The 21,639-nt window shown below is 59.4% G+C and overlaps 2 protein-coding genes across 2 annotated transcripts; both read left to right on the top strand.

The window, feature by feature from the left end:
* The first annotated feature begins 257 nt into the window (after positions 1 to 257).
* LCAT (lecithin-cholesterol acyltransferase) lies at positions 258 to 7,311 on the top strand. The gene is made up of 6 exons (XM_062007331.1): positions 258 to 625; positions 3,117 to 3,273; positions 3,694 to 3,809; positions 4,079 to 4,174; positions 4,440 to 4,664; positions 6,164 to 7,311. The coding sequence occupies exons 1-6, from the start codon at positions 334 to 336 to the stop codon at positions 6,769 to 6,771; spliced, it is 1,494 nt and encodes a 497-aa protein (XP_061863315.1). The 5' UTR covers positions 258 to 333; the 3' UTR covers positions 6,772 to 7,311.
* Positions 7,312 to 8,419: 1,108 nt separating this feature from the next.
* Positions 8,420 to 20,530, top strand: MATCAP1 (microtubule associated tyrosine carboxypeptidase 1; the record flags this gene model as incomplete). The annotated part of the gene is made up of 7 exons (XM_062007835.1): positions 8,420 to 8,465; positions 8,704 to 9,005; positions 14,256 to 14,399; positions 17,719 to 17,851; positions 18,170 to 18,475; positions 19,833 to 19,930; positions 20,366 to 20,530. Coding segments are annotated over 7 exons (1,194 nt in total), but the record flags the coding sequence as incomplete, so codon positions are not given.
* Positions 20,531 to 21,639: the final 1,109 nt, after the last annotated feature.

The raw sequence follows: 21,639 nt of genomic DNA, 5'->3' as shown, positions 1-21,639 counted from the left end.
ACAAGTCACTGCCCAAATGTATCCTCAACTCTTCCAGCTCAGAGAGCTCCGGGGTCCCTCCGGGCACACGGGCAGTGCCCACCCCCTCCTGCCAAGGGACGGAGGAGCTCAGGGGTGATGCAGGAGCGGGCAAAGGGTGGGCAGCCCGCTGGGGTTCCTTGGGGAGCATCGTGCCACGGAGGGAGGGAGGGAAGCGCTCGGCAGCCACAGCAGCGCGGAGGGAAGCTGCAGGGACCGCCCTGAGCAGGGCACCGGGGCACCCCCGGGCACCACCGCACTGCCCTGGCACGTCCCGCCGGGTCGGTCCTTCGTCCCTCCCCGTCCCTCCTCCCCATGGCGGCCAGCCCCTCGCAGCTCTGCCCTCCCCTGCAGCCCGGCCGCCTCTTTAAGCCGGAGCTGCCCGAGAGCAGCTCCGTTTTCGGGGCGGGGGTTGGTGCGGGAGCGGTGCGGAGGATCCCGGCCGAGGCTGCCATGGGGAGCAGCGGGGCCGGGCTGCTGCTGCTGCTGCTGCTGCTGGCGCTGCTCCTGCAGCCCAGCGCCCAGTTCTGGCTCTTCAACGTCCTCTTTCCACCCACCACCACTCCAGAAGCTCCCCCGACCAACAGCACGCCGCCCGTAGTGCTCGGTAAGGCCACTCCAGCGTGGGCACCGGGCGGGGTGAGGGGTGGGCACCCCGGGTGCCACGCAGACCCCGTCCCTGGGGTCAGCGGCGAGGTTGGGGTGCCGTGCTGCCAGCACCTCCCGTGGCTGTGGTGGCCCTTTGCAGCCTGGAGTCACCAAGGAGGGTGACAGGCAGCTCCCGGGTGCTTTCCCATCTGGGGGTGCAGGATGGGCTGTGGCCGCCTGGAGCTGTTGTGGGGGGGGGATGGGGGGTAGGCTGAGCACCCCAAAATGCAAATGGGGCTCTGACGTGTTGCAGCTGGCACAGAGTGTGGTTTAGGGCTTGCTCAGTTCAGGGAGGTTGTGCTGGCAGAGGGCTGCAGCATATCCTCAGCTCCCCCCTTCCCACAGCTGCTGGGGCAGCATCCACCAGCCCTGGCTCCCCCCCAGCCCCATCCTGTGCCTTCTGCCTCTCCCTGGCAGTACTCTGCTGCCACAGAAGGGTGCCCATCTCACACCCCACCTGATGTCCCCCCAGCCTGGGGCTGGCTCAGAGGAGAGCCAACGTTTGGCAGAGGTGTGTGGGGAGGGGAATGGCGAGGTTGGGACATCACCCCGGGGAAGTGGGAGCAGCAGCATCCAGCTGGTATCTCCATCCTGCATGGCTCTGCCTCCCTTTGCCCCTGTGCTATCACTGGAGGCCCCAGCAAGGGTTTAGCCATGAAACCTCTGCTGAGCAGAGCTGGGGCTTTTCTCCTTTCCCTTGAACCAAGTCGAGTTTCCCCTGGAAAAAATGAGAAGAGCAAAAGCAGAACATCCCTGCTGCAATGCCAGGGCTGACCCCACAGGTTGCCCTCCTGCCCTTCCTGAGGCATGGGAGAGCAGGGGCTGGTGACTGGAGCCTCAGTGTCCTGGGGTTGTGTCAGTGGCCAGGAGACCTGTGTGGCCATGCCCTCCAGCAGCATGAGCTGTGATGGTGGGAGCATCTCCCCCATACCCCCAGTACCAGCCTCAGCCAGGTCTGGCTGTCCCATGTGCTGCTTGTGCATAGCCCATCCCCCTGGGCCAGGCATCCCAGAAACCCCCAGTGCCCTTGGGACCATCGATAACCCCTCTGCCCCCACAGGAGCTCCCTTAATAATTACCTAATGTCCTCTGGAAGGGGAGGCAGAGCTCAGGGCTGTGTGCTGGGGGCAGGAGTGCTGGCTGGGCACCCTCAGGAGCCATCAGGGCACTTTGTGGTCCCACTTTTCTCACTGGTTCTCTCTGCTCATGCTGTGCCTGAGCTCTCCTGTGCCAGGGTCCACTGGATGCCCAAGCAAGGTGCTTTGAAGGGCAGGATCAGACCCTGTATCCCTGGGGAGATGCCACAGAGGTGGGGGAGCTGTGAGGCAGGTTGAAGGAGGCAACTGCTACATCTCTTTCTTCTCTTGCATGGGATGAGGCTTTTGGAGGCTGTAGCCATGCCCCAGCACCCCTTGGCCATACCCCTACCACACTTTAGATGCCAGGGCCACAGTGGGTGGGATAGAGGTAAAACATCTGCAGGACAAGCTGCCCTTGCAGGTACTCTGTGACAGGGACAGCACTACAGCTCCCCAAAACCCCTGTGCCCATGGAGCCTGGGCTGCAGGGCCACCTGAGGCTGGCAGGGACAGGGGGAAAAGGGGCACATCCTGCTCAGATTAAAGATGCTTCTCTCCTACACCCTTCAGCCCCTGTGGCAGGCAGCCCAGCTCCCATCCTGCCATGCCTTTGGGGGTCCCACAGCTCCTGCAGAACCCGTGTGTGGGCACAGACACATCTATCGGGGTGGCACCGGGGTGGGTGTCAGTCCCATCTCTGCTGGGAGTGCCATCCCTGCTGGGAACCACACTGCAGCCTCCAGAGACAGGCTGGGGATGGTGGCTGTGCAGTGGGGGGAGCTGGCTCACACACAGCACACTCTGAGCCCTCCACACCACGCTGTGTTTACCAAACCCACTTCCCACCGGGTCCCTCCCGCTCGGCGCCGAAGCCTCTCAGGGACTTGGCTCAGCCTGTGCAAAGGGTTTAAAGTTCAGCAAAACAGAGGCAGCCCCGGCATGACTTTCACCTCCCTGGGACTCTGTGCATCCCTGAGCTATCTCACTCCCCCAGGACAAGTTGCTGGGCAGCCCCAAGCAGCACTGACCCCTCCTCCCAGGCTGCAGCAAGGATAGGAGGATGGGAAGCCAGCCAGGCAGTGGGGGGTAATCTGGGGTACTCCATGCTGGCAAGGGTTGGCATGCTTGGGCCAGGAGTGGCAGCCCTGTGGGAAAGGGGGCATAAGGAGGGCCTGAGGATGCCATGCTCACCTGCACCTCAGCTCTGAGCACACATCAGGCTGTTCTCTGGGGAGGCTGCTCTAGCAGGTCCCCAGACCTGCCCCAGGGGAGTCCTGCTTGGGGGGCTGAGGTGATAGCACCAGGCTGCCCCACAGGGCCAGTGGGATGGGGTCTGTAACCATCTGTGCCATCCCTCTGCGGTGCCTCCAGTGCCTGGGTGTCTTGGGAACCAGCTGGAAGCGAAGCTGGACAAGCCAGACGTGGTGAACTGGATGTGCTACCGCAAAACTGAGGACTATTTCACCATCTGGCTCAACCTCAACACCTTCCTGCCAGTGGGAGTTGACTGCTGGATCGATAACACCAGGTACAGCTCATCCCCTAACCCTGGAGCTCCCCAGGGAAAGGACCTACCAGGGATCTCCCTTCCCTCTCCTCCCCCCTCACTCCTGGCCATGACACATGGAAAGCTGTTTGAGAACACAGCTGGCTGGTTCCTGCTCCAAGTGCCCAGCCCTTTTGTGCCCAGCCAGACCATCCTCAGCAGCTGCTGGAGATGCTGCCACCCTGCCAGGAGCCACGGGGTAAAGGGGATGCTGCAGCCCCCTCTGCCACAGCCCCTGCCCCGAGGTGCTGGGCAGCCAGCACAGACACTGTCTTGCCTCCAGCCCACCTCCCCATCCACACAAGGCTGAGAAACAGGTCCAAGCTGGCACCCCAATGCCCAGCCCCATGTGCCCTGTGGGGACATGGCTTTGTCCTGCCACTGTGTGTCCTGTCCCTGCAGGGTGGTCTACAACAGAACCTCCCGCAAAATGTCCAACGCGCCGGGGGTGCACATCCGTGTGCCCGGCTTTGGCAAGACCTACTCTGTGGAATACCTGGATCAGAGCAAGCTGGCAGGTGAGAGGAGGAGAGGTACAGGGTGGCTGGGGGTCCCACATGCTCCCTGCAGGTGGAGATGTGGCCCCATGTCTCCAGTGAGGACCAGTTCTGCAGAGAGCCCCGCTGACCTTGCCTCCCAGTGCACATGGGATGATGCACAGAGCCACTGCCTCTGGCTGCAGCCAGCAAGCTACAGGCTTTACCAGAGAACACTGTGGACCAGAGTGGGAAAAGGTTGACAAGAGAAGACCACAGACCTAATTCCTACCTGCTGTTTCTGCCCATAGGTTACCTGCACACCCTGGTGCAGAACCTGGTGAACAACGGCTACGTGAGGGACCAGACAGTTCGAGCAGCCCCCTACGACTGGAGGGTCGGGCCCCGTAAGTCAGGGGTTTGTGGGCAGCCCCCCATGCAGGGAGGGAGGCAGGATGGCTCTCCTAGGCTGGCTGAGGCAGCTGGTGTGGAGGAAGCCCTGGCTCTGAGGGCTGCCCATGACAGTGGGTGCTCATCCAACTCACCATCTGAGTGCCTGGTGGCATGCATGGCCTCTGCACCCACAGCTCTCTCTCTGGCTGAGGCTCCTGGAGGAGCAACCCTGTGGCCATGAGTGAGGTGGCCAAGAGCTGATGTTGCTCTTGTTTGCAGAGGAGCAACCTGAATACTTCCAGAAGCTGAAGGCACTGATCGAGGAGATGCAGGACAAGTACCAGCGGCGCGTGTTCCTCATCGCACACAGCCAGGGCAACCTCAACGTCCTCTACTTTCTGCTGCAGCAGACACAGGCCTGGAAGGATCAGTACATTGGGGGCTTCATCTCCCTGGGTGCCCCCTGGGGAGGGTCTGTGAAGCCCCTGAGGATCCTGGCCTCTGGTGGGTGATTCCTTGTGTGCAGCCGCTTCTTTGCTGTCTTCCCACCTTGTTGTGTGGTGCCCAGGGACAGGACAAGGGGGAACAGGCTGGAACACAAAAAGAACAGGAGGAGCAAGTCCTTTGGTGCTGAGGTGAGGGAGCCCTGGCCCAAGCTGCCCAGGGAGGGTGTGGAGGCTCCTTTCTGGGAGGTTTCCAAACCCACCTGGGCGCGTTCCTGTGCCCCCTGAGCCAGGGGAAGCTGCTGGAGCAGGGGCTGGGTGCATCTTGCAGGGCTCTGCCCACCCTCACCATTCTCTGATTCTATGATTTCCCTCCTGCAGAAATGGTGGTGGGCAGGGAAAGGACATGGTGATGGGGGGACAGCCAGCCAAGGGAGCTGTGGAGGCAGCATTCATCAGCTGGTGCTGCTGCTGCATGCCACAGCACAGAAAGCCCTCCCGTGGCTCCTGCTGCAGCCCTGGCTCCAGGACATGCTCTGGAGTTTGTTCTGTTCTCCATCATTGGGATTGGTGACTTTGTGTGTCTGGAAAAGTGCTGTCAGAAGAGTTCACCTGCAGCACAGCCACCTCCCTTCCTCCACAGCAGCTCCTGCCATCCAGCTGCAGCACAGGGTCAGCTCCAGGGCTAAGGGTGCTCCTGGAAATCCCAAACCCATATCTACAAATCCTGGAGGCAGAGAGGCAGTCCAGGGCATGCTCACCCCTCTCTCACCAGCCCCCCCAGACACCCACACCACCTCCATCCATGCAGGACAGGGAGGCTGCAGGACCACTGCTGCAAACCTTACAGCTCTTCCTCAGCAGAGGACGTGGAGACCACCCATGGGACCCCCACCCTCTCCTCTGCCATTTGCTCACAAAGCCCATCCTCCAGACAAGCTTGGCTGTCTTCAGCCTTTACTCCCCCTTTGCCCAGTTCCTCTTTGGTCTCTTTGCAGCCCAGAAAGCCACAATCACTTGCCTAATGCTGACAGCCCAGAATATCCACAAGTCACAAGCTGAGCCTCCAAAAATGCATGGAATTCATAATCACATGCTTGCAGATTTTACCATCTGGCCCCTTGCATCACCCTTAAGTCAGCTCCTCACATTTTTTCTCTGCTGCCACAAGGACCAGTGATGTTTTGTTAAGGTAACCTGAGATCATTGCATGGTCTCAGGAGCCCAGACACACTGAAAATGCCAAGGCTTGCTGGCTATCAGCACCCTCATCAGGCTCAGCTCACCCCTGACCCTGCAGCAGGGTGCTGGGGTTGCAGGGCAGGGCTATCACAGCTCCAGCTTTGCCTACATTCAGTCCCTTCTAGCACCTAGAGGTGTGATGCCAGCAGGGTTTGGGAGGTTACCATGGGAAATGTGCATCCAGAGAAGTGAGGAGAGGATGGGCAGGGCAGGGGGAAGATGTGAGGTGGAGCCAGGAGCTGGGAGGTCACTGCTGGGCACCCTGTAGCAGGGCACATTTCAGTGCTGTTTCTGAGGATCCCCCTGTGTGTCCTGCAGGTGACAACCACGGCATCCCGCTCATGTCCAACATCAAGCTGCGGGAGGAGCAGCGCATGACCACCACCAGCCCCTGGATGTTCCCAACCAGCCTGGCCTGGCCTGAGACCCATGTTTTCATCTCCACTCCCTCCTACAATTACACCTACCGGGACTACCGACGCTTCTTCACCGACGTCAACCTGGAGGACGGCTGGTACATGTGGGAGGACATGAAGGACTTGCTGAAGGACTTACCCCCTCCTGGAGTGGACACATATTGCCTCTATGGCACGGGCCACCCTACTGTGGAGACTTACATATATGATGAGGGTTTCCCATACGAAGACCCAGTGGATGTGGTTTATGGGGATGGGGATGACTCGGTCAGCAGGCGCAGCCTGGAGCTGTGCAAGCGCTGGCGCCGCCAGCAGAAGCACAAGGTGCATGTCCAGGAGCTGCGAGGTGTCGACCACCTTAACATGGTCTTCAGCAACCTGACCCTCAGTACCATCAATGAGATCCTGCTGGGGAGCCCAGGGGAGGAGCAGGGGCCGCTGAGATCCAGCTCACAGGCAAAGAATGATGGGAAGATCCCACCTGGATGGAAGGAGCCCAGAAAGAACTGATGAAAGGGATGAGGGCCAGCTTCCCTCCGTGCTGGCAGCCACCATGAGCTGCCAGGCAGGGGAGCAAAGGACTGCAAGCTGAGCTGGGAAGGAAAAGGAGCGAGACCAACAGCTCTGGTGGATGGGCTGGCACCCACCTCCACACTGGTTGGTTTTCCTTTTGGGAAGGGCGATTAATTATACTTCAGAGGCTTCAGTCGCTTCCCACTGGCCGGTGGATAATTAACCGCGCTGCCAGCTCATTAACAGCACATTTACAGCTATGCACAAGCCCTCCCCGCTAGCCAGCCGTGGTTAGGCACTTTAGAGGCTGTGGAGCTTGCAGTGCTGTAGGCTCTGCTCACTTGGGGCAGAGCAACTCGTGTAATGAGTGCGGGCTCTGACCTCCCGGGGTGGCAGGAGGGTGGCACGGCGGGTACGGCTCACAGGAGCCCCTCTGGCAGCCGCCGGCGTGCAGGCAGCGAGCTCAGCTCAGCTCCTCGGGCAAGACCAGCTTGAAATCAGCAGATGTTCAAAATAATAAACCCACTTTGCTTCTGAGGGCTGAGCCTGCCTCATATTTGCACAGTGGGTTAGTTGGGTGGGCTGGCACCCCAAGCGGAGGTGCTCCCTGTGTGGTGGCACCCCAGGAGCTGGGGGTTGGGGCAAAGCCGCCTGCTCAGGGGTGAACTAGGGGTGGGGGAACAGGAGCTGGGCAGGCTACTCGACTGGGGCTGTGGTCAGCGACACAACCAAGGGGAATGGGCGATGTGGCTTGGGTTGGTGGCACAATAGGGTGTGGGTGATGCAGCCGACTTGGTGATGCAAACCACCCAGGGGATGCAGCTGGGATGGGAACAGGGTCGAGATGGAAATGCAAGGGGGATGGGAAATGCAACGGGGATGGGAAATGCAACGGGGATGGGAAATGCAACGGGGATGGGAAATGCAACGGGGATGGGAAATGCAATGGGGATGGGAAATGCAACGGGGATGGGAAATGCAACGGGGATGGGAAATGCAATGGGGATGGGAAATGCAACGGGGATGGGGAATGCAAGGGGGATGGGAAATGCAAGGGGGATGGAAATGCAGTGCAAGGGGGATGGAAATGCAAGGGGGATGGAAATGCAGTGCAAGGGGGATGGAAATGCAATGCAAGGGGGATGGAAATGCAATGCAAGGGGGATGGAAATGCAATGCAAGGGGGATGGAAATGAAATGCAAGGGGGATGGAAATGCAATGCAAGGGGGATGGAAATGCAGTGCAAGGGGGATGGAAATGCAATGCAAGGGGGATGGAAATGCAATGCAAGGGGGATGGAAATGAAATGCAAGGGGGATGGAAATGCAATGCAAGGGGGATGGAAAGGAAATGCAAGGGGGATGGGAAATGCAACGGGGAATGGAAATGCAAGGGGAATGGAAATGCAGCCAGGAGGGAAATGCAACCGGGGATGGCAATGCAACCGGGATGACAACGCAACGGGGATGGAAATGCAACCGGGGATGGCAACGCGGCCGGGCTTGGCCATGCAGCTGGCGTCGGTGACGCAGCTGGGGTGATGATGCAAGCGGGGCTGGGGCTGCACGGGGCGGGAGGGTGGGTAACGCTGCAGCCGGGGCTGGCGACGCGTGCAGGGTCACCCCCAGCCCCCTCCCGCCGCCATCCCGGCGCCCGCGGCACTGCCCGAGCCCCCCCCCCCCCCCCCCCCGCCGGGCTCGGCGCGGGGCGGGGCTCCGCGCGGGGCGGGGCTCGGAGGGGCGGGGCTCGGCGCGCAGGCCGCGCTCCCATTGGCTGCGGCGCGGCGGGGCGCGGCGCTGATTGGCGGGCGGCGGCGCGTCGGGCGCGGGGGCCGGTGCGGCGCAGCCCGCGTGCCGCCGCCGCGCTGGAGCCCACGGTGCGGGACGCAGGGGCGGCCGCGGGGCTCGGGCCCGGCCCCTCACCGCCCGCGGCCACCCCGCGGGGAACGCGGCGCCTGTCGGAGAGCGGCGCCGGGCTGCGGCGGAGGGACGGCGCGGGGCTGCGGGCCGCCGCGTCGCTGCCGCACATCGCGCGGGGCCGTGCGGAGGAGGGCGGCGGGCGCCGGAGCCCCTGCCTGCTCGTGGCCCTGCGGCCGCAAAACGTGGAGGCGGAGCGGGAGCGGTTCTTCCGCGCCAGCTTCGCCTACGACCCGCAGTTCGAGTACGCGGAGCCGGTGCCCGCCGCCGTGCTGGACAAGTACGGCGCCGCCTCGGATCGCTTCGTGGCTCAGGTGAGGCGCGGCCGGTGCGGGGCGCGGGGGCGGCGCGGCTGCGGGGCTGCTGCTGCTTCCCCCGCGGCGACCGGCGGGAGCATCGGGCGGCTCCGCGCTCGGCTGCGGGAGGAGGAACTCGGTCCCTGAGAGGGGTGTGAGCCCTGTGCCAGGCTGCCCAGGGAGCTGGGGCAGTGCCCAGCCCTGGAGGGAGCCCAGAGCCGTGGGGCTGAGGTGCTGAGGGGTCAGTGCTGGGCTGGGACTGCAGCAGCTTCAAGGGCTTCAACAACCTGTGAAGCAGGGGGACCCCATCTCACCCCATAAGGTGCTATCAGGGTGGGAGGGCTGAGTGGTGGGGCCTCGTGGCTTCATTTCCATCCCAGCCCCTGCCACCCTGCTTGATATCTTTTGTGTCCCACCTTCAGCATACTCACCCCTTGCTCCTCCAACTCTTCTCCAGTCACTGAGTTTACCTCCAGGAAAGCTCCAGGCTCCATGGCTGACGGTCATACTGGTGCTGAGTGGTGCCACCAGTGCCAGACTGGTTCTTGCTCATGGTTGCAGGTGGGGGTCAGCGGCTGGGGCTCCATCAGGGACCCTTTGCTGTCTTTTTTTCCCCTCTCTCTTTGCTGTAGAAATAGCAGAAAAGGAGCTGGAGCATGTGGGTGACCACATGGGAAGCTGTTCCTTAGCCTGAACACTCAGGCTGATATCTCCATGTGATGGAGAACTGCTGGAGAGAGCCCAGCTGGACTACCAAGGTGCTGAGGGGATGGAGCTTGTGTGTGAGGAGGAAAGGCTGCAGCCCTGGGGCTGTTGAGCCTGGGGAAGAGAAGCCTGAGCTCAGGGGCACCTCAGCAGTGCTGAGAAATGCCTCAAGGGTGGGTGTCAGGAGGATGGGGATGGGCTTTGCTCTGTGGTGCCCAGGTCAAGGGGTAACAGGCACAGACTAGATCAGCTCAATGGGCAGCACCAGGCAGGAATGTGCTTTCTTGGTGCTCTGCCCACAAACACCAGCCCCAGCTTTACTCCTTGGGCTGAGCATCTGTCCTGCCACACAGACCCCTCAGAGCTGCATCTGAGGGAGCAGACAAAACCCCTCTTACAGTCACTTCAGCCCTGCAGGCCAGAGGCATCTCTTTAACACCTCCTAGGCGGGAGCTCTGGTATGTCAAACCACAGCTTCCTCAGGGATGTGTGTGCTGTGCTTTGAGTGCTGCTAGGGTGCTTCACTTCCCATACCCCTGTGGCTTCTACCAGCAGCTTTCTGAGCAGCCAAGGCACATCCAGCACCTCTGGCCCAGATGAGCTGGTGCCAGCGATGCCGTTGCAGGGGACACAGTCCAACTCCTGTAAAGACCTTGCTGCTGCCTTTGCAGTGTTTTCCTCCTGCATTCCAGTGCCTTTCATACTCAGAGCAACACAGGACAAGCAGCTGTTCAGAGCTGTTCCCCTTGTGCTTTCTGTTTGGGTACAAGAGAGTAAGAGATGAACAGTTGAGGCTGTTTTTCTCTGTGCTTTCCTTTGAATGAATGCAGTGAAGTGTTTGTAACTAGTGTGAATCACAGCATGGTGGAGGTTGGAAGGGACTTTTAGAGCTCATCCAGCCCAACCAGCTGCAGAAGCAGCTCCCACCTAGATCAGGTCACACAGGAGCGTGTCCAGGTGGGGTTTGAAGCCCTCCAAGGAAGGAGCCTCCACACCCTCCCTGGGCAGCCTGGGCCAGGGCTCCCTCACTCAAACACTGACACAGTTTTTCCTTGTGTTTCAATGGAACTGTTTGTGTTGCAGCTTCATCCCATCACCCCTTGTCCTGGCACTGGGTACCACAGAAAAAAACTGATGCCCCAACCTGACACCCACCATTTATATACTTAGCAATGAGATCCCCCTCAGTCTCCTCCACACTGAACAGCCCCAGGTCCCACAGCCTTTCCTCATAAGCAAGATGCTCCAGGCCCCTGACCATCTTGAATGGCCTCATCCTGGATCCAAAAACCCTTTGCAAGAGACATCAAATGTTGAGCATTTCCACCAAAGCTTCCCTGAGTTCTCCAGTGATGGGCCAGTATCCACATCCCTGTTCCTTTGCACATCCCCAGCAGTAATCTCCTGCCAGTCTCTTCTTTAGGGATACCCTTTTCCCTGCCAGCCACCTATTGCCTACAAACTGCTTTCATGTAGAAAACAAACCCCCAAACCAAACAGCTGCATTTAGCATGGAGCTTCAGTCATGGAGGCATTTTGCTAAGCTGGCATCCTTGGACAAGAGCAGACAAACCAACACCAGCTCCCTTGCTGCTCCACCAGCCCCTCTCCACGTGCTTGGGGGCTTTTTCCACCTCCAGGGAATTTAAATAAGGATTCCTCTAGCCCCATAGAGGTTTATTGCCTCAGAGATCCTGCCCCTGCTTTGATACAGGAACATCAGCAGCACCAGCATGGAGCTGGGGCTGGTGGATTCCTTATCCCACTGCATGTGGTGGGCCACGATTTGGGGCTGCTCAGCAGCCTCTCAGAGCACTCAATGTGGTATCTGAGGGATTCTCTGTGCTGGAGCTCAGTGAGCAGTGTGCTTTTTGGTGCTCTCTTGCTCCTGGGCACCAGCTGTGCTGGATTTCCCTTGGCTTTAGATTCCCTGGGAGGAAGAGAGCAAGTGGCTGAGCAGGGGTGGGAGGGACAAGAGGGTCCTTTTTGTGCTGCTGTCAGCAGGAGGTGCCTTGTGGTGCTGCTAAGATAGTCCTGATAGCTCAGCAAATGACAAACACACAAACAGACCCCTCACACACAGCCCAAAATCCAACACCACAGCTTCTCCTGGCAGGACAAAATAAGTAACTCCAGAATAAAACCCATCTGTGCAGATAAAACTGTCCAGGGATGGAAAATCAGGAGCTTCTGCTGGCATGGGGGAGGCTGCTCACCTGCCAGAGACCATGAGGCCCCTCTTATGGGATGGTCTGAGTGCTGAGCATCCATCTCCTCATCCTGGGTGACCTTAGGGGTGAGGGAGGGAGTGGGACCTCCTCCAAAGGGCTCCAGCCACTGCCCACAGCCCTTAGGACAGCAAAGCAGGAGGAGGTAAAACACAGGCTGCTCAGGAGCAAGGCTTGGTCCTGGGCTGGGAAGTTGTGCAGCAGCTGAGGCAGGTCTAGCAATGCAATAAAGCTACTGGATAAACTCCAGAACTCATTCAAAGTCACCATCATCTGCTTTGGAATATGCCTTAACAGGATGGAGAATCACAGAATGGTTTGGGCTGGGAAAGCCCCTGAAGCTGCTGCAGTCCCAGCTCTCCCCTCACCCTGCCCAGCCCAGCACTGACCCACAGCCCTCAGCACCTCAGCTCCAGGGCTTTGGGATCTCTCCAGGGCTGGGCACTGCCCCAGCTCCCTGGGCAGCCTGGCACAGGGCTCACACCCCTCCCAGGGAAACAGCTCTGCCTCAGCTCCAGCCTCAACCTCCCCTGGGGCAAAAAGTCAATATCTACAACAGCAACTGGCTCCTGGGGAAGGAAAAGGTGCCAAGAAATGCTCCTGTTTGACAGATGCTCCATAAGTGTTGATGCCAGGTGAAGGTTTACCTGCTCCCTGAAATGTCAACCATCCTGACCCCTGCCAAAACCCCACATTCCCCTGGGTTTTTTAAGCTCTGTGTGACACCACAGCTGAGCTCACAGTTCCCTGGGAAGCTCTCAGAGGGACAAGCAGCCTGATACACTGTTTGTGCAAGTACTTGGAGTTTGAGAGGAGAACTGAAAGCAGACAATATGACAATAACCACAGTGTTACCCTCCCGAGGCTGCAGCCCTGCTGTTCCTCTCCTGCCTTGCCCAGTTAACACCACAGCTGCCTGCAAGGGTGATAAAAAACAGAAGGAATGCTCTGTGGGTCATGCTGCTTGTGGTAGTGTCCCTCTGTCCCAGTGACCACCTCAGCCTCTGGGGTTAGTGGAGATTGCAAAACCTCATCTCACTTTATAGGTGTTATTGGAGCTCCCCAGTTCCAGAGAGACAGGGAACTGCTGGAGAGAGGCCAGGGCAGGGACAGCAAGATGCTGAGGGGCTGGAACATGTGTGTGAGGAGGAAAGGCTGCAGCCCTGGGGCTGTTGAGCCTGGGGAAGAGAAGCCTGAGCTCAGGGGCACCTCAGCAATGCTGAGAAATGCCTCAAGGGTGGGTGTCAGGAGGATGGGGATGGGCTTTGCTCTGTGGTGCCCAGGGACAGCACAAGGGGTGATGGACGTGAGCCAGAACACAAACAGATCCACTTAAACACAAGGAGCAAGTGCTTTGGTGCTGAGGTGAGGGAGCCCTGGCCCAGGCTGCCCAGGGAGGGTGTGGAGGCTCCTTCTCAGGAGGTTCCCAACCCCAGCTGGACACGTTCCTGTGCCCCCTGAGCCAGGGGAAGCTGCTGGAGCAGGGGCTGGGGCTGCAGCAGCTCTGCAGGGCCCTTCCAGCCCCCACCATGCTGGGATTCTGTGATCTCCTCAGGGTTTTACTGCCTGTGGGATTTCTGGATGTGTTTGTAGGGAGTTTGCACTGACCTCTCCATTCACACAATCACAAGGGACCTACAAAGCTCACCCAGTGCAACCCCCCTGCCAGAGCAGCATCACCTAGAGCAGGGCACACAGGGACTCATCCAGCTGGGGTTGAGTGTCCCCAGAGAAGGAGCCTCCACAGCCCATCTGGGCAGCCCCTGCCAGTGCTCCCTCACCTCAACAGGGAACAAATTCTGCCTTGTGTCGCTTTGGAACCTCTTCTGTTCCAGCTTGTCCCTGTTGCCCCTTGTGTTGTCATTGGCCATCACTGAGCACAGCCTGGCTCCAGCCTCCTCACACCCACCCTTGATGGGTTTGTAACATGAATGAGGTCACCCCTCAGCCTCCTCCAAGCTGCAGAGCCCCAGCTCCCTCAGCCTTTCATCACAAGGCAGATGCTCCACTCCATCATCTCTGTGGCCCTGCACTGAACTCTCTCCAGCAGCAACCTGTCCTTCTGCAACTGAGGGGCTCAGAACAGGACACAATATTCCAGATGTGGTCTCACAGGGCAGAGCAGAGGGGCAGCAGAACCTCTCTGACCTACTGCCCACAGCCCTTCTAACCCACCCCAGGCTGCCACTGGCTTGCTGGCTCATCTCATCCTGCTGCCCACCAGCTCCCTTTCCCCTGTGCTGCTCTCCAACAGCTCATTGCCCAGCCTGTGCTGGTACATGGGGTTGTTCTTTCCCATATGCACCACTCTCCCTTTGTATTTCCCCCACCCCAGGCCCTCAGGATCATCCGTGCTGTGCTGGAGAAATACGGGACGTACGAGAGCTTTGAGGTGGCCACGGGCGGGCGGCTGCTGAGCAAGTGCCAGATCTGGTCCATCATCAGGAAGTACATGCAGAAGGAAGGCTGTGTGGGAGAGGTAATCCCCAGCTCCCCCTTGCCAACTGGCAATGACACCTGCTAAATGTTTCCTTTCCCATAAGCAGGACCCAGATTAAGAAGTGGTTTGTGTGGGTAAGAAGTTTTCCTCCTGGGAGCCTTGCTGTCATCTCCAGCTCAGCCAACTTCACTGTGGGTGCTGCTTCCACACTCATCTCCTTTCATTTTGCTCAGCCTGTCTCCCTTTGCTGCCTGAAAGAGAGAGGAGCTGCTGCTTTGTCCATGGGGCCCTTTTGCTGCATGCACAAGGCAGCAGTTACCAGCAGCAAGTGCCAGCAGGGATGGTCTTTCAAGGTCCCTTCCCTTGAGGTTCTGTGATGTGGAAGCCATCTCCCACAGCTTCCTTCACTCACACACCCCAAAACAAGGCTGGGGCAGGAGTGATTTCCTGCTCCCATGGGTTACAGAGCTCTGAGACACCCTCACCCTCAGGTTTTAGGGCTGAAAATGGGTGGTTGTTCATGGCAGCAGCCACAGGGGATGGAGGTGGGGGTAGGAAGTTCATGACCTCTTCATCTGCTTTTTTCCTGCAGCAGCCAGTGTGTGATGTCCCACAGCTTTGGTTAAGGGCCTTTTCTTTCCCCCTTCTGCCAGCCAAGGGTGGACAAAACACTTCCAACCCTCCTGGCCTCAAGCATTGGGAAGGGTTTCTGGATCTTACCTTGCTTTTCTTCGCTCGTGGTGTTGCCTTTGGCTGTCTCCCAGCTGCCTCTTGGCCAGCCTGTTGTTCCTCACTCTGAAGCTTCACCTCTGTCTCCACTTTGTGAGCACTTCCCTGCAGCACTCAGTGCACTCCACAGCTGCAAAAACAGGAGCTCCCCCAGGTCTCACCTGGCATGGGGATGTTCTTCCTCCAAGCCCCTCATCCCTCCCAGAGGTCACCTCAGTCCTCCTGTGCCTTTGCTTAGGCTGGAAAGGATCTCTGCCAATCTCTTCAGCTGCCTTTTATCAGCCAGGACCCATCCCAGGTGCTCCTGCAGACCCTCACCCATGACTCACTAGTTGTCTTGACTTTATTAATTGATCCCATTCAGCTGGTTTGCTCCTCTCCACTAACACAAACCCAAACTGAGCTCTGGTTGGGCAGAAACCTCTCCTTTTCCTTCCATATCTGTGTCCAGCTGGCCTCCTCCCAGCCCTGTGCAATTACCCCTTTGCTCAGGGGAACACAGGGCTCAGTAATTGTGTTTGTATGTGAGGTATGAAGCCCTTGTATCCAAAACTTTTGACAAGTGCTTTTAAAGCCATTCCAGCTCTTGTGTGTTGTGTGGGGCAGGGAGGAGGGAAGGGTTCCACCTGCTCTCCATCCACTGCTGCTGCCAGACTTTGCTCCCTGCACAGAAGCTTGCTGAAAGTTCTCTGTTGCTGTCAGGGAATGGGGCATTTCAGACACATACCTGTGGTGGTTTTCTAACAAAGAACCTGGGACTGAGGTGCTGCTGTGTGGGCTGCAGCACTTGCTGCAGGCTCCTGCCCTTCGTCCCTGCCTCTGTGGCTACTGCAGCCTGCGTGTTCCTGGGTGAGTATTTGCCCTCTAGTTAACTTTGTGTCTACAAAAGCTTCTTTGTCGGGCTCAGAGCTGTAGATCCTGAAGCTCTTCTGCTTTTCTTCTGGCTCAGGGCCGAGGGGATGCTGCTGGAGAGCTCTGAGGTCTTTGTACAGGTTCCAGGGAGCTCCCAGCTTGCAGCAGAGAAAGCCTCAGCCCCGTTGGTAAGTGCTGGCCTGGAGGAATGTTACTGACCCAAACAGCACCAGCTAACCTCTCCTGGGAGGTGATGCCCCTCCAAGCTGCTCAGCACCAGTGCTTTCCTGGCATGTGAGATCCTAGGGAGAGGCAGGAGCCCAAGGCCATGGAGCCAGCAAGTTGCCTTCCCCCCAGACCTTGGGGACAAGCTCTTTCTCCACCATCACATCCACAACAACTGGGCAGAAGCTTCCTGGACTGTGAGGACACTCTGGGGATCCTGCTCAGGAGGAGAGAGAGAGAGAGAGAGGTCACAAACCTGAGGAGCTGGTGTTGCTGCTCTGGGAACAGGACTTGGCTGAAGCTGCAGCCTGTGTTGTAACAGCATCTGCAAAACTGGAGGGTCCCAAAGTAGGGCAAGTGGTGCCTTGTCTCAAGAGTTGGAGGGATCCTGTTTCCCACTGGTATGTTTTGCTCCAGGTAAGCAGTTGTGCTGTATCTCATGCTGTTTGTTTGACCAGGGGTAGCCCCTGAGACTTCTGGCTCTCAGGAGCAGCTTTGCTCAATAATAAACCTCTGCTCAAACCAACCCCTTCAGGCTCCTCTCCTTTTGTTGTTTTGCACTGAGAGCTGTCAGTGTAACACTTTGTGCATGTTTTCATCCTGAAAGCTGTGGAAATAATAGATGGGGTTTGGAGTGAATATGGATGTGCCAGAAGGATTTTGAGATGAAATTGGTGATGAAATCCAAGCCCTTGGATGTGAGAGCTCCCAGGGCTGTCTCCTCCAGCGATGCTGCAGCTTTGAGTCACTGCAAGTCTGAGGTCAGATGGTCAGAAAATGCTCCTCAGCCTCTGTGGTGCCTCCTGTAACACTGAGCAGCTGCCTTGGCTCCAGCACTTGTGACAGGGAGCTTTCCCAAAATAGCTCTGTTTTCCTCTGTGTTGCCTGTCCCTGCTGGGAGTTGTGGCTGGCAGACACGTGGCTCCACGGGCTGCTGTGGGTTTGTGCTCACTGCTCCTGTCTTGGAGCCTCCAAAGGGGGAATTGACAGGAGAGCCCATGAAAATGGAGCCAGAAGCTTCATCCCCTCGTGGGGTGTTTGTTGGTGGAGGGGTGGTCAGGAGGTTGGACCCATAACAGAGTGGGCACTCTTGGTTGTTTAGAGCAGGATTGATTTGGTTAATTTACTGCACCATCCCATGGCAGTGAGGCTGCAGGAGTGGGATCCATCATGTGTGGCCATGAAATCAGGGGCCTGGGTGCAGGGGGGAAAGCTGGAGCTGCAGAGAGGGTGCTGGAGGAGGCTTCCCAGGAGCTCACACCACGGTGCCCATTCTGGTTTGCTGACTGTAAGAGAGTAAAGGAGGCATTTCATCCCCCTGGGAGAGGATCATCTCTTTCCTCTCAGCACACTCCTGGCACTGGCTGTGCCCTCCCTGCCTGCTCCTGGTGTCTGTGTGGAGCTGCAGCACGAGGCAGCGATGCTGCAGCAGCGTCAGGCAGTGCCACCATCTGCCACCACCTCAGCCTCTGCTTAGAGCCCAAAAGCCCTGCTGTGCACCTCCTCCCAGGGCAGTGCTGACTGCAGCTGCCTCTCCCTTCTCCTTCTGCAGGTGGTGGTGCAGCTGACAGATGACCTGCTGTCCCAAGCAGTGATGATGGTGGAGGACAGCCGCCCGACATTGGCCATCAACCTGGCTGGGGCCAGGCAGCACTGGCTGGAGGGGATGCTGCGCCACGAGATCGGTCAGCAGGGGCTGCTGGGATGGGATGGGGTGGGATGGGATGGGATGGGATGGGGAGGCTGTGGGCACACAGGGGACGAGGTGACACTCATCTGAGGGGTGATGCTCATGTGAGGGGTGCTCCTGAGCATGGTTTGGGAAGGAGCTGAGGCCACTTGTGTCCTCCTCCACCTGTGGGGCATGGGCTTGGATTGGGAGCATCCCCCAGTGCCTCACACTCACCCTGCCCCCTGCATGAAGCAGATACCCCATGGCTTAGCCTGGAGCTGGCACCCAACACTCCAGCAACTCCAGCCAACCCATCCCCCCCCTTCCCCAGGCACCCACTACATCCGTGGGGTGAACAACACCCGGCAGCCCTGGCACAGCTCCGAGGGCCGTAAGCTGTACAGCCTGAAACCTGCCAACCCCACAGAGGAGGGGCTGGCCAGCCTGCACAGCGTCCTGTTCCGCAAGCAGCCCTTCCTGTGGCGGGCAGCCCTGCTCTACTACACCATCGAGCGAGCCAGCCGCCTCTCCTTCTCAGCCCTCTTCCAGGACCTGGAGCAGTACGTGCAGGATGCTGGTGTGCGGTGGGAGTACTGTGTGAGGGCCAAGAGAGGCCAGACTGACACCTCACAGCCAGGTACTGCCCCAGCCTGCTGCCTGCTGGGTTGGAGAGTGGCTCTGCACGCTGCCAGCTGGCTGCTTGGGCTCTGAGTTAACTGTGAGGCAGCGGGTGGCAAACTGGGCAAGGAGGTTGAGGGCATCCCGGCTGGGATCAGTGCTGGGGGAGCAGGAGGAGCAGGGTAGGGATTGTGCTCCTGAGCTGAGCCCTGGGGAGGCTGCAGCTCCAGGGCTGTGCTCAGTGCTGGGCCCCTCACTCACTCCCACAGGGACACTGAGGGGCTGCAGCTCCAGGGCTGTGTCAGTGCTGGGCCCCTCACTCCCTGCCACAGGGACACTGAGGGGCTGCAGCTCCAGGGCTGTGTCAGTGCTGGGCCCCTCACTCCCTGCCACAGGGACACTGAGGGGCTGCAGCTCCAGGGCTGTGCTCAGTGCTGGGCCCCTCACTCACTGCCACAGGGACACTGAGGGGCTGCAGCTCCAGGGCTGTGCTCAGTGCTGGGCCCCTCACTCACTCCCACAGGGACACTGAGGGGCTGCAGCTCCAGGGCTGTGCTCAGTGCTGGGCCCCTCACTCACTGCCACAGGGACACTGAGGGGCTGCAGCTCCAGGGCTGTGTCAGTGCTGGGCCCCTCACTCACTGCCACAGGGACACTGAGGGGCTGCAGCTCCAGGGCTGTGTCAGTGCTGGGCCCCTCACTCACTGCCACAGGGACACTGAGGGGCTGCAGCTCCAGGGCTGTGTCAGTGCTGGGCCCCTCACTCACTGCCACAGGGACACTGAGGGGCTGCAGCGTGGCCAGAGCCGGGCACAGAGCTGGGGAAGGGGCTGGAGCACAAGGGGCTGGGGAGGGGCTGAGGGAATGGGGGTGTTGAGCCTGGAGAAGAGGAGGCTGAGGGGAAACAGGAGCCCTCTCTGACACTCCCTGACAAGAGGCTGCAGGGAGCTGGGGGTCAGGCTCTGCTCCCCAGTAATGACAGGACAAGAGGAAAGGGGCTCAGGCTGCCCCAGGGGAGGTTGAGGTTGGAGCTGAGGCAGAACTGTTTCCCTGAGAGGGGTGTGAGCCCCTGTGCCAGGCTGCCCAGGGAGCTGGGGGAGTGCCCAGCCCTGGAGGGATCCCAAAGCCATGGGGCTGAGGTGCTGAGGGCTGTGGGTCAATGCTGGGCTGGGCAGGGTGAGGGCAGGGCTGGGACTGCAGCAGCTTCAGGGGCTTTCCCAGCCCAAACCATTCTGTGGCTCGATGATTCCAGCAGCACCTGAGCCCTGGCAAAGTCGTGTCACCTGGTGCCATGGCACCACTCCCTCAGTGCATTTTGGGGGGCAGAGGGTGGGGGTAGCTGGGCTCCTGCTCCTCAGCCTCTCCCCCTCTCCCAGGCTGCTTCAGTAAGGACCAGGTGTACTTGGATGGGATCCTGCGCATCCTGCGCCACCGGCAAACCATCGACTTCCCGCTGCTGGCTGCACTGGGGAAGGTAACAGCCTGGGGTAACAGGGAGGGGAGCTGAGCCCAGAGCCCCCCTCCCAGCCCAAAGCTCCCCCAGCCTCCCAAAACCAACTCCTTGCCTGGCAGCCCTTCAGCTCCTTGCCTTTGCTGGGCCTGGCTGGAGCAGGACACGAGGAGGGCCGGGATGCTCCGTGGGGAAGAGGCCTGTGGGTTGAGCTCTGCTGAGCCTCTGCCTCTGGCACCAACATCCTGGAGGGACACAAAAAGGATCAACCCCACCAATCCTCACCAATCCCACTCCCTGCAGTGGCACCAGCTGCTCTCCTTGGGAGCTTTGGGCTGGGGAGGGTGTGTGTGTGTGTGCTTAGTGTGGTGTAGTGGTTGGCTTAGCAGGGTGAGGGCTTGGATTTGATGACCTTGGAGGTCCTTTCCAAGTGTGCTGACTGCAGGGTGACTGTGGCAGGTGTCCTATGAAGATGTGAACAGGCTGAAGCAGTTTGGGGTGCTGGAGAAGACCCGTATCCCCCACTTCATGCACGACCTGCAGCGCTACATGAAGCAGCTGGACCACATCCTCACCACCAATGGCCTCAACGAGGAGGAGCTGGAGCAGCTACTGCCTGACTGAGGGGCTTTTCCTCCCCCTGAGGCTGTGCCTGGGGCTGGGCTGGGCTATTTATTTGGGCTGGAGGCTGGCAGTGGGCAGAGCCTCCCGTGCATGTTCTGCTGTGTAGGTAGTGGCTGCAGGCTGGTGTGCTGTGTGGTGGGGAGGGTGGGGGGTGTGTGTGTATCCCCAGGCTGTCCCCTCTGCCTTTTGGGGACATCTGTGTAGCTCCACGTGGCTTTGGGGAAGCTGGAGGGGTCAGCTGGAGCAAAGGCAGAGCTCTGGAGATGTGTTGCAGGAGGCTGGCTGGGGTGATGGTGATGGGAGGGATGCCCTCAGGGTAGAGGAGGGCTGTGGCTGGCAGGGATAAGGGCCCTACTGAGGGCCCCACTCATGTTTCCTGCTCCTTGCCCCCTCCCTCATGCCCCTCACCAGCAGCAAGGACTTTAGCCCCACCCCCCAGTCCCTGCTCCCCCTTCCCTCCCACAAGGAACCATCTCTCTGCACCCCAAGTGCAGCCACTCCACAGCGTGGGGCTACTCGAGGTGGGGATGGGGCTTGATGTAAGGAAAAAGGGTGTAATAAAGAGGATGTCATGGAAAGGCCACGTGGGCAGAAGGTTGGGGGCTGGCAGCAGGAGCCAGGCTGGCACAGCTGTGCCCACTCTCTGCAGGGCTCCCAGCCCGTGCGTCAGGAGCAGGGAGGGGGCACAAGAGTGTGCCAAACACCACGCTGGGCAGGGACAACAGTCCCACACAACAAAAGCAGCAGCTGCCCTGAGCTGTTCCTGCTCTCTTAACATGAGGTGACAGCAGTCTTGGCACCCTGGCTGTGCCACCCCTGGGAGAGTGCATTTAAAAGAAAGAAGGGGAAAAAAACCCAAACCAAACTAACACAGATTTGGTTTGGCATCTGTTAGCTGTGGCCTTTCAGCCCCCTGAGCTGAAGGTAGCACAGGATGATCTGTGGCTCCAGAGAGCTCAGCAGCCTCACACTCAAAAGCTGCAGCTCTGGCTGTGAGCCCCAGGGCTGCCCTGCTCTCAGGGGGCAGCTCCCAGGCTGTGGCAGCACAGAGCCAGGGTGGGAAGGGGGGAGAGCACTGGGCTTGGGGGGATTTTGCTTCTCCCTGGTTC

The sequence above is a fragment of the Colius striatus genome, chromosome 14 (genome assembly GCF_028858725.1).
Source record: "Colius striatus isolate bColStr4 chromosome 14, bColStr4.1.hap1, whole genome shotgun sequence".
In the NCBI taxonomy this organism is placed as follows: Eukaryota; Metazoa; Chordata; class Aves; order Coliiformes; family Coliidae; genus Colius; species Colius striatus.
This window is presented reverse-complemented; position numbering and strand designations above follow the sequence as displayed.